The sequence below is a fragment of the Heterocephalus glaber genome, unplaced genomic scaffold (assembly GCF_053883595.1).
Source record: "Heterocephalus glaber isolate CG9 unplaced genomic scaffold, H.glaber_assembly_v1.0 deba00001124, whole genome shotgun sequence".
In the NCBI taxonomy this organism is placed as follows: Eukaryota; Metazoa; Chordata; class Mammalia; order Rodentia; family Bathyergidae; genus Heterocephalus; species Heterocephalus glaber.
The window spans coordinates 158551-172098 of NW_028258197.1; the positions used below are offsets into that span (position 1 = coordinate 158551).

The window sequence follows — 13548 nt, forward strand, 5'->3', positions numbered from 1 at the left end:
TTGTTGTAAATGTTACTTTTTAGAGCAGTTTTACATTCACAGCAAAATTGAGCAGAAACTACACAGCTCCTATATACCACCAGTCCCTCTTCCACAATCCTCCCATCATACCACACTAGGCTGATACCTTTGTTATCACTGATGAGCCTACACTGGCATATCATTATTACCCTACTGTAAAATGTAGGCTTTTGGTAATGATAATACTTCAATTTTTTAAAAAATTATTAATTTATTTTAAATAGTTATATTGTAAAACATTGAGTATAAATAGAGCTGCCTGGTTAAAAAATACAAAGAAAGCCAACAAGAAAAGACAATCTATAAAAGGACCTTTATGACAAATGTAGAAGTAAAAGTACATAGTTCAGGGATTTAGCTCAGTGGTTCTGCCATCTGCCTCACAAGTGCAAGGACCCTAGTTCGATGCCCGATACCGAAAAAAAAAAAAAATACTAGCCTTTTGTACCTAATGGGAAGAAAACTTTCATGTTGGTAATAAATTTGAATTCCCTATCAGACTCTCTTACAGTATGTTTTTATGTCTGCAGTACTGTTGGGGATACAATCCTGTTTGTTCCCTTTAGTAAGTGCCTGATCATTTGTTTAATGACCTTTCAGAGGAAAAGGGGGTCCATAGGAAAAGCATTTCTCAGCCTGTGACACTTTGTAATGTCAGTCCTTGTCAGTTCCTTATGCTGGATATGGTGGTGTAGTATGAGCTTAAAATTTCCACTTCCCTAGGAAGTTCACGTGAGGCCATGGTTTGTCGATGCACGGCCATGAAGTTAGACTGTTTCCATCCAAACCAGCCAGGAGATTTTTGTTGTTGATCTCAGTGCTTTGGGGGCAGGAGTATTTAGAGGCCATACTTCCCCTCTTCAGAAAAAGCTCAGCTTCCTGTACAGCGAGGCAGGGGACTCAGTAGCAGCAGAGAGGTGCTGCTGCCAGTGCTGACCCCTTGACTTCTTTGGGTCTGCTTGGTGGTTTCCAGAAAGGCCTGAAGCACCTTATTTTTAGGAGCTGTTTGCACTGGGCCCTGGCCACAGATCCAGAGCCTCAGCTAGTCTCTGGGGTGCTAGGATTATCTGCCTCAGTCTTTTACAAGAAACTTTGTTTTGCAGGCGTTTATCCGGCGATGCTTGGCCTACCGAAAGGAGGACCGCATTGATGTCCAGCAGTTGGCCTGTGACCCCTACTTGCTGCCTCACATTCGAAAGTCAGTCTCCACAAGTAGCCCTGCTGGAGCTGCTATTGCATCAACCTCTGGGGCATCCAATAACAGTTCTTCAAATTGAAACCTATTCCAAGGCCACAGACTGTTCAACACATGAAGTAGACAAGTGGCATTCAGCAGCGGGTTTGGAACATAGCGAATCCGAATGGATCTCATGAAACCTGTACCAGGTGCTTTTATTTTCTTGCTTTTTTTCCATCCATAGAGCATGACAGCATCGATTCTCATTGAGGAGAAACCTTGGGCAGCTCTGGCCAGGCCTCATAGGAAAAGGCCCCTACCAAGGTTCCAGCGTCAACGGCCACTGTGTGTGGCTGCTCTGAGTGAGGAAAAAAATTAAAAAGAAAAACTGGTTCCATGTACTGTGAACTTGAAAACTTACAGACTCAGGGGGGTCCCTGATGCAATGCTTCAGATGAAGAATGTGGACTTGAAAATACAGACTGGGCTAGTCCAGTGTCTATATTTAAACTTGTTCTTTTCTTTTAATAAAGTTTAGGTAACATCTCCTGAAAAGCTTGTAGCACAAAGGCTCAGCTGGGGATGGTGTTTGACTTCGGAGGGAAAAAGTTGCTATTGCCCGTTAAAGGCACTAGAGTTAGTGTTTTATCCCTAAATAATTTCAATTTTTAAAGATATGCAGCTTCCCTCTCCCCTTTTTTATTTTTGAAGGAATACATTTGGTCATAAAGTGAAACCCGTATTAGCAAATACGTGGCAATGTTCATTCCAATCAGATGCAGCTTTCTCCTCCGTCTGGTCTCCTGCTTGCAACTGCTTCCCTCATCTCAGTGGGGAAAAAAGGGAGTGGGAGAACTGAGATGTGTGGATTTTTGCCATTGGACAAAGAATGAGGTTAGAAGACCGCAGCTTGGAGTCTCTCTAGGTTTTCAACTATTTCTTCACAATTTGAACACTTGACGGTTATCCCTTTTAATTTATTTGAAGTGCTATTTTTTTAAATAAAGGTTCATCTGTCCATGCAGTCCTTCTGGATTCTCTGAATGTAGTGACTATCAATACTGATCCAAAGGTAGGCAGAAAACAGTCTGGGAAGACAAATGCTCTGGGGATCGATAGTTCCTACCCACGGTCTTTGTGTGCTTGCTAAATGGTGTACATTTCTTGATAACCATGTTATTAAAACTTGATTAGTACATAAGCATTCCTCTGTTAGATCTTTTGGCAGGAAATAACCTTCCCCCAATCCTCTAAATTTGGTGGGTGTGTGCTGGTGTGTGTCTATGTGTGCACATACACACACTTTGTCTAACTTTAATAGATTTATCAAGTGGAATTTTTTTTAAAAAAATAAGTATTTCAGCTATGAACATTCTTTTGGAACTAGTTTTTACAAAAATTTGGTTGTTTCTGAAATGTGTGATCAACTGAAGATGGAGCTGAAATGGGAGACTCATGGCCACACCGTGCCCTTGAAACAGCAGAGTGCTCGAAACAGCAGAGCGCTCGGCAGGAGAGGAAAGGAGGCCAGAGCCTGAACATGTGGTAGCCAGCTTGGAATGTTACTGACATATGTGGCAAGAGGGCTCAGCCAAAAATATTTAAAGATGTAGTGTTCAGCCCTATGAGTTCTCTGGGCAGGGGGTAGTCAGGAAGGGCAGAGAGCTCTCAAATAACTGGGGTTTTTTTGTTTTGTTTTGTTTTGGTACCTGGGATTGAAGTCAGGACCTTGCGCTTTCGAGGCAGGCGGCCGAACCACTGAGCTAAATCCCGGGCCCTTCAAATAAATGTTGATTCCAGAGTTTCTTTTACATGTGAAAATGACACATTTTGTAGGACTATTTTTTTCTTACGTGGGCCTGTCCCTCTCTCCTCAATCTAAATCTAAATCCTAGCAGGCAACCTAAAAGGAAGGTGGAGCATTCCAAACTAAGAGAAGTTCATGGGAGGTATTGTCATGTAGCGCTCCAAAGGAAGTCAGCCCCAGAGGTCTTGGGGTACCCAACTTTTTAAAAACTTTTGCTGATATACGTATTTTCTTTCTTTTTCTTTCCATTGCTAGGGCTTGAACCCAGGCCTTATGCATCCTAGGCAAGTGCTCCATCCCCAGCACTACTTTTTTGTTTGTTTTTGTTTTATGAGCCAAGATCTCCATATGTAGTTAAAAATTGCATTATCCTCCTGCCTAGGCCTACTGAGTGCTGGGATTACAGGCGTGCATCACCACACCCTTGTGCCTTTTTTTTTCTTCTCTAGTAATCTTACTGTTTTGTGATAGTTCATTTCTCATGCCTTTCCTACTGCTGAGGATGGAACCCAGGGCCTTTCCACTGAGTTACATCCCCAGCCCTTGTTTTTTTTATTTTGAGACATGGTCTCACTGATTAAATTGCTCAAGCTGGGGCGATCCTTCTGCCTTAGCTCCCAGAGCACTTGGAGGCATTTTACCACTATGCCTAGCTTTTTAATTTTTTAATTAAAGTTTTGTTTTTTAATTTGTAACTTTTTAAAGTATACGTGCTGCCAGAGTGAGCACAGATTTTTCACTTTTTAAGGTTAAAAAATGGTGCATTTCTAGCCTTTCCAACTTAACTGCCTCCATTTTTCCCATGGTCTTATAAGTGAAACTAAGGACTTAAATCCTTTTATACCTAGTGTTCCATTTTTGGAACAGCACTTAAGAGTAGAACATAATGAAAAATTTTCTCTTCAAATTTTTGTTCCTTGAATTTTTCTAGGTAGCATACATGAATTTCATGCAAAAATTAAAAAAATAGCAACCTTCAGCATAAATGAGTTAATCTGTTGATCTGTCTTTTCTCCCCTCATCCCAAAGAAAAAGCACCTTCTTCCCTTGCTTTGATTGGGCCTGAATGGCTGAGTCTGGGCGAGGCCTCTTCCCACTGTGTGGGCAGCCCCCGAGAACATGCAGACCACTGACCTTTTCTAGTCCTCAAAGGAGCCAGCATAGTCCAAGTGGGCTTCTCCAATGACATACTTTGTTAACATGGGTTCCACTTTCTCAGTGATAGTCCCTTATTGCCACAATGTTGATTTATTTTACACAATGATAAAAATGTGTATTAATTTGTAATTAAACCCGGCCATACTGTTTTGCACTTTCCCAAACGGGGGTGGAGGGAGAAAGGATATTAAAATAAGTTTTCCGAAGTTAATTTCCCAGTCTCTTGATTTTCCTCTAGCTCTGCAGCTCCCAAACAGGGCCTTTACCATGGAGGGTACAAGTAGAATGGAATCCTGGCAGCTGGTGGAGTCCCCCTGGCATGATGGGACTGTTGGTTTATGCAATACCTTCTGTGCCTCCAGTGCACCAAGAATTGGGCTTGTTGGTGGAAACAGGATAGGGGAAGCCCAGCTGTCAGTTCACAATCCAGGAGTGAGTGCTCCGGGCTCAAGAAGAGATGGAATACACGGGTCTGAGGAAAAGAAATTCCGTTCTTCCATCCTGAAACTGGCAACTTTTAAGTGGAGAATAACCCAAATGAACTGTGCACGTCATGGTTCTGTGGCCAGCTGAGATGAACAGCTCCTTCCCTCAGGTCTGGGAAGGAATCTGTGTTTCTTTCAACACAGATTAACAGTTCTTAATTTTAAAAATAGCTCTCTTCAAACATAGTTGTCTTGTAGACTTCTAGAGCTTCATTCTTCCAAGAAGGCAGTTACAACTAATTTGACCTATCTTCCTTTTTTCTGAGCATCTTTACTTCATCCAAATTGCTCGATGTATCTGTTTCCTTAAGGCATAGTTACTCAGAGTTAAAAGACTAAAGTTAGATCTGGAATTAAATCCTACCTCTTTAATCTTTAGGGGTATCTCCTTGCATTGTGGGAATAGAGTAGAGGTAAGATAGGTAAAATGCCTGGCACATAAGAGGGGCATAAAAAAATTGATTTAAAAAAGACCACAAGACCCATTAAGTGAAAGAACTGTCCTGGAATCCACACGTTCACTGATTCAAGGTTCAGAGGCTTCTCCTTGCCATGGGGGTAAGAAGATCCTCTGGTCTTGGGTAGGTGATACAGACCTTTTCAGAGATTGCCCCTGTGGCTTGTCATTCAACATCAGTCTCTGTCTTACAAGGTCAACAGATTTCCTACCCAGGCTCCCAAGACTGTTTCTGGCTGAGTCTGAGGGAAGCACCCTACAGGGTAGTGGTTCTGAGAGTGACCAGTGGCTTCAGCATTGCCTGGGAGTTGTTAGAGATGCATCTTCCATTAGCTTCTCCTCACTGTGGTTAGAAACTACCATAGAGGTAGGACCTAGCTTTCTGATGTCACCTCCAGGTGATGCCCTATGTTTGAGAACATAGTTGCAGACTGTCTGACTCCCAGGTGTGATGAGCCCAGAAGGATGCAAGTCCTGCCCCACCTGTTTGCCAGCCACTGTAGTTGGGACAGGGTCATTGGGGAAGGTGGCTGTTAGCAAGAACTGCCACTGAGCTACATCCCCAGCCCTCGGGCCTCTTCTGAACTCACCCAGCTGGAAAGCAGAGATGAGTCCTCTTTTATGTTTTACACTGGGGATAAAGATTTGTGTTTAAAAAAAAAAAAAAAAAGATTTGTTTTAAGCCCTGGGCTCTCCTAGAACTGTTGTCATACATAGGCTGCCTTTGTGGGAAGCAGCAGGAGGGACCCAAATAACAGTACACTCAAGAACCATTCACTCCTTTGGACAAAGCTTCTCACCCTTGGCCTTCTCTTAAAATACTAACATGGGATCTTGTGAATTAACTTTTCATGTCTTCCTTTTACTTGAAGGGGCCAGGACTGCAGGAGAGAGCTAGCTGAGATATGAGTCTGCTTCTGAATAGAAAAGGAAGTCTGGATCAGGGGTGAGGAGAGCTGGGGCTGGACTGCAGCTCGTTGGAGCGTTGGGATGAGTTAGTAATAAAGAGCTTACAGAGAGAAGAGGAGGACTAAGGAGGGAATGGTGCTTGTGAGCTCTGTGGGTGGTAGGGGGGAACCTGCCAGAGGCTGAGAAAATAGGCAAGCCTGGGAACAGGTCTTGGACCTGCTGGAAGCAGGAAATACAAGAGTGCTATTGTGCTGGAGTCAGTGAATGGATGTGTGTATGTGAGGCTTTGGACTGAAGACCTTGGATCAGTAGCCTGCTGACTGACTCAGCCCCACCCCCGGCCCTGGGTTAGGCGTCCTGGCTGTGGTGGGAAGAGTCTAGCTAGAGCGCTGTGCTATCCTCAGCCCCCCAGCCTCAGGGAGCAGCCTGCACTATTGGTCTCCTGAATGGCACACGCCTTTTTACCCTGAAGGCTGCTTAGAGAGGGGCACAGAGGGCAGTGTTGCCAAAAAGGGAAGGGGACTTTCTTTGCAAAGAAGTGTCTCAGCTGTGTTGCTTCACAGCTAATACATAGGCAAGGTAGGAACATCTCTCTGATTTTACAGACAAGCATGCTAAAAGCCCAGAGAGGTTTGCTGACAGCAGTGGGTAGAGCGGCAGCAACTGGGGAAGGGACCACAGGATTTTTGTAGTGAATTCTTTGAGTGGCATTTGTGGGCAGAGGTGGCTGTAGGCATAGTGGCATTTAGGCTCCCAGGTTCCCATATCTGCCCTAATCCTGTTACTGTGTCCCTCCTCTCCCTCCTGGGTAATGGCCCTTAAAAATATACTTGGAGGCCAGGCCAGTGTGGGCATCAGCCCTGCTTCTGCAGTCCTCAGTTGGAAATGAACTTAAGTGGTAAAGGGGACATGGCTTTACAGAACATTAGCACCACAGGTTCCCTAAGATCTGATTTTGTCATCTTGTTTACAGATTAGGAAGACATAATCCAGCTCTGCTTCTTCCTACTCCTGTGTTTCCTAATTGGATAAGTTGGAATGGGACCCTGTGTCCTGGCTTCTTTGAAGTTGCTGTAAGGCTTTTAAGAGGATGGGGGAAGAAACAAGTTGTAGCTAGGTGCCATCTATGTGTCACAGTGACTCCTAACTTGATATCCACAGGACACAGAAAATGACCCCAGTGTGGGCCTTGGCCTTTTAGCCTGGCTCCTAGACCCCAAGACAAGGGCATGCCACTGAAAAGATGAGAAGGAAGGTATGTGCATCAGAATTAATTTCAGGAGCCCTGAGTCCTTTGCATCTTCAGACGCTTTAGAACTGCTCACAGTCTTAACAAACTCTGCTCCCCAGCTGCTCCCTACCCACATTAGTCAGACAAAACCATGCCCAGGTTTGGAATCATAGAGCAGGTTGACAGTGGAGCCCTATGTGAGGATTAGGTTCATGCCACTACTCTGCAACTTGTGGTATGACCTTGGGTCAGACACTCGCTCTGAGCCACAACTGCCACATGTATAAACATCTCACATCCACTTGGGACACATCTGTAGAGGGCCTTCTGTTCCTGATGTGCTGGGCTAGGCTCTGTGGGAGATCCAGGGCACAGTGACTTTGCTTTTGACTACATTATAAGTTGGGAGGTGTGGTAAGAGAGGTGAGGTGAGAGACTCCCCTGCTGGACTTCAGAAGGAAAAGGGCAGGTTGCTGGAGGCAGAGAAAATGTTTTTCTCAATGTTTTTCTCTCCAAGATCTCTCCTGGCTCTCTCCCACCTCCAGGACTCATAAATGCTGTTCAGTCATATTGGCCACCTGAGCATCTTTGAAAACTCAGTTCAGGTGGCACCTCCAGGCTGCCCTTCTCAGGGCTATCATAGTGTCTTGGCTCACTTGTCCTTACTTCACCCACCATTGTGATTTGATTTCGGGGCACTCAGGAGCTCACTGAAGGAAGGTGAGCTGAGGATGAGTTTCGGGCAGTGTGTCAGATACGGTGCTTTGGTCAGAGTCTTATGTAGGGATCACTGGGGAGCCAGGGTGGCTGGTGCCAAGACTTCAACAGCAGTATTTTTCAGATTGGTTGGATGGGAGCCCACAGCATGATATACTTAACATCTCAACCCACTACATATTCCATAAAATAGTACTCCACTCACTTGCAATTCACCGACATTTACTTCATATTTTAAAATACAGCTATACATACTGGTGCACACCTGTAATACTAGCACTCTGGGAAGCTGAGGCAGGAGAATCACAGATTTAAGCCCAGGGAGGGTGACTTAGTAATTTTTCTGACCCTGTCTGATTCAAAGTGGGGGGGAGGGGGTTGCAAAGGCCCTGGATTCAGTACCACACACACATACCTCAGGGAAAAAAAAGAAAGGCTGTCCACCACTCATTAGACCCACCAGTAGCCAGTCTCCCAGACTACCTTCTTGCTGCTCCACTAGAGGATGGAGAAGCCTGGCCAGCCTCTTGGGGCTGAGGTGGAGATGGTAAGCCAGCTGGGTGAAGCCACTTGGCTCCTCTTATAGTCTTCCAGAGGCCTAGGGTGGATGAGAGGAGGTTCTGCCCCGGCAAAGCCACCCTCTACTTGTCCTCCCTCTGGGCCACCATTGGAGAGACTGGGCCCAGCCTTGCTTTACAAGTTCAAGTACTGAGACTAGAAAAATCCCACCCTGCCTGACCTTTTATGAGTTGGGGAAATGAAAGCAGGGGGCAGGAGGAAGACCCAGTGCCATCCTGCAGTTTGAGATGCTGGAGCCAGCAAGTGGGTAGAAAAGGTGGGATCCATCAGGTCAGGACCTCTGCTGTGTTGTGAAAAGGGTATAGAGTTGGGTGATCCTGCTGTGCCCCTTAGGGTCACAGCCCCCTCTAGTTGCCTCAGCCAAGAGCTGGCCAAGGCTTTCCTTTCTGTACAGCCTCCTACTCTTCATGGCCATCAGGTTGCATTCTTTCTCCCTGTCTCATGTTCTCCTTTCCTAAACATGTTGAAGGCCTGGCCTGCTGGGGTACCCTGCTCCCCTGGGCACCCTCCAGCTGCTGAGTCCCAGAAGCAGGGAAGAGGAGACTACTGCAAAATAACCCTAAGGACAATGAATAATGAAACTAAAACCTGTACTTCAGAGACACAGACTCAAGGACAGGTGTCTTGCTCAAGAACAGGTGGCTAAGTGAATGGCAGAGCCAGAACTCATCTCACCTTCAATGCTGAGGCCTGGACTTACCCACTGACCCAAGCTGAGTTGCTTGTAGACATGCATTTATTAGCCAGCCACAGTGTGCATCGAGATCCCTCCATCTAAAGTCATTTGCACTTCGGGATTCCATTCTTGTATAGTTAAACATGGAGATGTTCAGAAAATGAGGGAAGGTTCTGCACCCAGTACCACAATCCTAAGAAATGTGACCTGTGCAGATCTCATGGGCAGTAGGGACAGAGTGGAAAGAGGCAGGCTGGGTGACGGGTCAGAAGTAAGGGAGACCCCCTGATGCCTACGTGGCAAAGGAAGAATGTGAATCGGACAGGACTCCAGTCCCCAAACAGCTGGGCTGTGCCAGACCTTTACACCTAATGTTTAATCCTCATGACACGTAGGAATTTGCTGCCCCATTTACACATAAGAAATGTGAGCTCAGGCCTATGGCCATTCCACCCTGAACATACCCAGTCTCATAACAGAAGCTAAGTAGAGTTGGGCCTGGTTAACACTTGGATAGGAGAATTGTGAGCTCCGAGAAAGCTGAAGCAACTTGCTGAAAGTCAGAAAACTAGGGGAGCCAAGATTCTTACTCAGGTGTCTAAAAGGTGCTTCTTCCTCTAAACTGACATAAAATCACCTCCCCAGCACTTGTTGCAGATTGAGTCAGCCTCTAAAGGACACTGCCAGTGTCTGAAGGACAGCCATTCCTCAGTATTGGTTCCACTACAGCAATTGGCCAAATCTCCTTGACCTGCCCAGAGACCCCACTAAGTTCCTAAGAGTCTAGCCTGATAACCACAACATAACAGGCCCTCAGTAAATAGCAAGTGAATTGAGCTTTGATGGGAGTGATGAGAGCATGGCTACAGAGGATTCTGGCCCTTCTTTGAAAGCAGATGAGGGTCTGGTTGCCGGATTTCTCAAAAGCCCCAGCCTTCACAACTCCCAGTGCTCCTGCAAACTGTGACCACATTCCATTGACAACCGAGGCTGCACAGTGAGGGACTGGGCTGGATTCTCTTCAGAATTGCCCAGATGTGCCTCTGCTCTCTTGAGAGCTCAAGATCTACCTAGATAGATGGTAGCTGTGCACATGAGGCCAGACAGACCATCTGCAGAATATAGCGAGTAACCCTGATGAGCTGGAGCAGGAAGACTCACCTTCAGCCAGAACAAGAACAGGGTCTCTGGTGTGAACAGACCTGCATCCCTGCTACTGCAGAGCACTTTTGTGCACCTCAGCCTCTCAGCAGAATCTTTGCAGCCTGGAAATATGGCAAAAACTTTGTCTGTTTCCCCCACTAAATGGAACACATGTGTTTGCTCATCTAAGTCTCCCAGGCAGCTGGCAGAGGGTTGTGGCAGATGCGTTAGTGATCAAATAGGAAACTGCACTTTCTGTGTCCTGGGCACACAGTGGGCCCTGTGCTGGCAAGTAGTGGGATCTTTCAAGCCTCATCACACTCTGGTGATGTCAAGGAGTTGGCTTCTGCCCTGTGCCAAAGGCTACTCCAGCTGGTGGAGAAGTGGGGGGTCCCAGCCCATTCCGGAAGCCTGTTTTGGCTGTTCAGATGGGAGAGAATAGCTTAGCTGAAGCTGGAAAATCTTCAGATCTCTTGCAGATAAGACTGTGAAAGGGAAGCCAAGAGGAGTCTTGGAGGCAAAGCCAGCACAGTCAGTTGTACGCAGGGCCCTGGGTCTCAGGACATCCATAGCAGGATGTGTCCCAAGGGGCAACAGAGCAGCAGTTTACAAAATGGGACCTGGCCCCCTCAGACCTGCTCGAGTGAGCTGTGGAGTAACAAAGGATTTTGTTTCAGGGCCAGAATGTGGCTGGCCCACCCAGAATGGGACCTTTCTGGGGACTGTAGGGGTCAAAGACCAGAAGAGCTGACCAAACTTCTATGCCCCAGTGCTCACTGCAGAGATGAGGAAAGACTATCCAAGGCAGGAGTCATAAACAAGCAGAAAAGTCAAATCTGTTATTTCTAAGAAAGTACCAGGGTGGACAGCCCAGGAAACAATAAAATTTATATTAGTTTCACAATGTTTTTATATAGTTACTTGTGGTGGGAGAGTGCATCTTCTTTGTACTTAGGGTCTTCAGATGCCTCAGTCTTGCTCTTAGCCCAAAGATCCCAAGCAACTTTTCCAAGGTTGCTCAGGGCTCTGTGCTGCAGTGACCTGTTGCATAATTCTTCCCCTTTATGAAATTTCCATTTGCTCCTCTTGCTACCGGCCAGCAGTCCAGTGGTGGGAGTGATGTCTGTCTTCCCAGACTTCTAGTGAACAGATTTTCCCCCAGGTTTCTGGATGCGGCCCCAACCTCCAAAAGTGCTACACTCTTGCGCCAGGGACACTGACACGGGTCACACAGATGTTCAAACCAGAAGTGCAAGAACTGTTCGCTCTCCCCCTCCCTGATCTACGCCCGGGTGTCTGAACGACGGGCTTTGCCTTCCCCAGCAGGCCCGCCGAGTAATCCTCCTAGGCGTGCGAGTAGCAGCTGATGCTGGGCGGCTGGAACCTTGGCAGAAAGAGCAGGATGGAGGGCGTGCTGGCGGCTTGGGTCTGGCCACCTGGGTCAGTCGCGCCCCCGCCCTCCGCTGGCCCGCCCTCAGCCCCGCTCCTGCCACGCCGTGAAGTTTGCGGAAAGTTTCGCAGTTGCTTCTCCACCCGCGCCAGCCGGGGAGTTGTGACGTGACGCAGCGTCTGAGGCTCCAGGCGGGACACAGGAGTGAGGGAAGGCGAGGAGGGGAGACAACTAGCAAACAGAAGTGGAGAGAAGGAGCGCGCACTTGGGTCTGCCTTGGGCGCGCGAATCCTCCCCGCCATCCCCATCCCTCGCTCCCGACGCGCTCGGTGCGGACCCGGCCCCAGCCCCTCGCAGCCCGCGCCTCCTCCCCTCCCGCGCTGCCCACTTCCCTTCCCCTCTACCCCTCCAACCCTCCTCCCTGTCCCGCGCTCCTCCCTCCGCCCTCCCCGCCCCGCCTGCCTTCCTCCCTCCTCCTCCCCGGGAGGCATCACTCCGTCCCGACCCGGAGAGGACGCGAGCCCCGCGCGGGCGGTCCTCGCAGCCCAGCGCCAGCTCCAGCGCCGCCGCCGTGCGCCTCGGTGCCCGCGTCCGCCGGGCGCAGCGCCGCGCCGCGGGATGGGGCCCACGCCCGGGCCTCGTCACCTGCTGCGCTTCTTCGTCCTGCTCCTTGGGGGCCTGGGGGCCGCCGCCTCCGCCCTCCCTGGTAAGACTCGGCCAACTTGGCCAACTTTGGGCGCCGGTCGCGGGGAGCGGGCCTCTCTCGACTTTTCCCTCGGCGCCCCCCTTCCCCAGGAGCGTGTGTGCGTGTGCGTGTGTGACTGGGTTTTTAAAAGTCGGCTCTGCTTTTCCGAAAGCGGGGGAGGAGAGGGGAGAAGGAGCGCGCCTGGAGGTGGGGGAGGACCTGAGTGGAACCAGATGTGGCGGGAGGAGGGGGAGGGGAGCCCGGGGGCTGGAGCAGCCTCGGAGGAAGCGCCGGGCAGGGAAGACCCGCGTCCCGGCCTCTCGGACCACCCGGCTCCGACCTGCTCTTGCTCCCCCGGGGACCGCAGGGAGGGCCGGGGAGACTAGGGGCTGTGGGCCAGGGCCCCCTCTCCTTGCTCTGTTCCAGGACTGGGGCGTCCTTATTGTTTCGCACTTTCCATTTGGAAGGGGTTGTTTGCCCTTCCTGCATCTCCAGGGTGTTTATATTTTCTTTTCCACGCTTGGTCTTCAAGGAGGGCTTGTGGCACGCAGCATCTTCAAGGCTCTTATGGAGCTCTATGGGGCATTTTATGCCATCAGTATGCAGCCACAGACAGGGCAGTGTGTGTGTGTGTGTGTGTGTGTGTGTGTGTGTGAGTTTCTATATGGTCAGCTCTAGCCAAACTTGGTGCCCTTCAGAGTGGACAGATCTTGAGCAGCAAGAGCTGCTTAAGATGTACAAACTACCAACCGAAAACTAAACAAACCCCAAAACTGTACCTTTCTCTTCCTGCTTTTTCAAGGGGTTAGTGTGGGAACAGACAGATTCTTCGCCAAGAATCCGAGAGTCAAGGGGTAAAATCTGCCTTTCCGTGGTTGATAGGAGTACAAGGTGCTGGGTGCTGGGCCCAGCTCGAGCTGCTTAATGTTTAATTGGGGCTGGGGTGAGTGAGAGGGGATGGTGAGGCCTCCTGGTGTGGCCTGGTGTGATGTGGGCATCACAGCTTCACAGCTGCTGAGCGGAAGGAAGATGGGGCCAGGGTGACCCACATTCACAACCTGGGAGAGCCCCCTCCTGAATTCCAGACTCACCTGGACTCAAAGGCTGCATAAA

At 48.7% G+C, this 13548-nt stretch overlaps 2 protein-coding genes across 7 annotated transcripts in view; both read left to right on the forward strand.

Moving 5' to 3' along the window:
• The window catches only part of Tlk2 (tousled like kinase 2), a 127296-nt gene extending 122927 nt beyond the window's left edge, over positions 1-4369 (forward strand). For all 6 annotated transcript variants that reach the window (XM_004868583.4, XM_004868587.4, XM_013067068.3 and 3 more), the window contains one exon: positions 1125-4369. In XM_004868583.4, coding sequence (XP_004868640.1) covers positions 1125-1298 — 174 coding nt within the window. In that variant the 3' untranslated portion in view covers positions 1299-4369. The remainder of the gene's footprint in view (positions 1-1124) is intronic.
• Positions 4370-11747: 7378 nt separating this feature from the next.
• The window catches only part of Mrc2 (mannose receptor C-type 2), a 54286-nt gene continuing 52485 nt past the window's right edge, over positions 11748-13548 (forward strand). The window contains 8 exon segments of the mRNA XM_004868588.3: positions 11748-11912; positions 11915-11980; positions 11982-12116; positions 12118-12193; positions 12196-12273; positions 12276-12305; positions 12308-12348; positions 12351-12456. Coding sequence (XP_004868645.2) covers positions 11763-11912; positions 11915-11980; positions 11982-12116; positions 12118-12193; positions 12196-12273; positions 12276-12305; positions 12308-12348; positions 12351-12456 — 682 coding nt within the window. The 5' untranslated portion in view covers positions 11748-11762.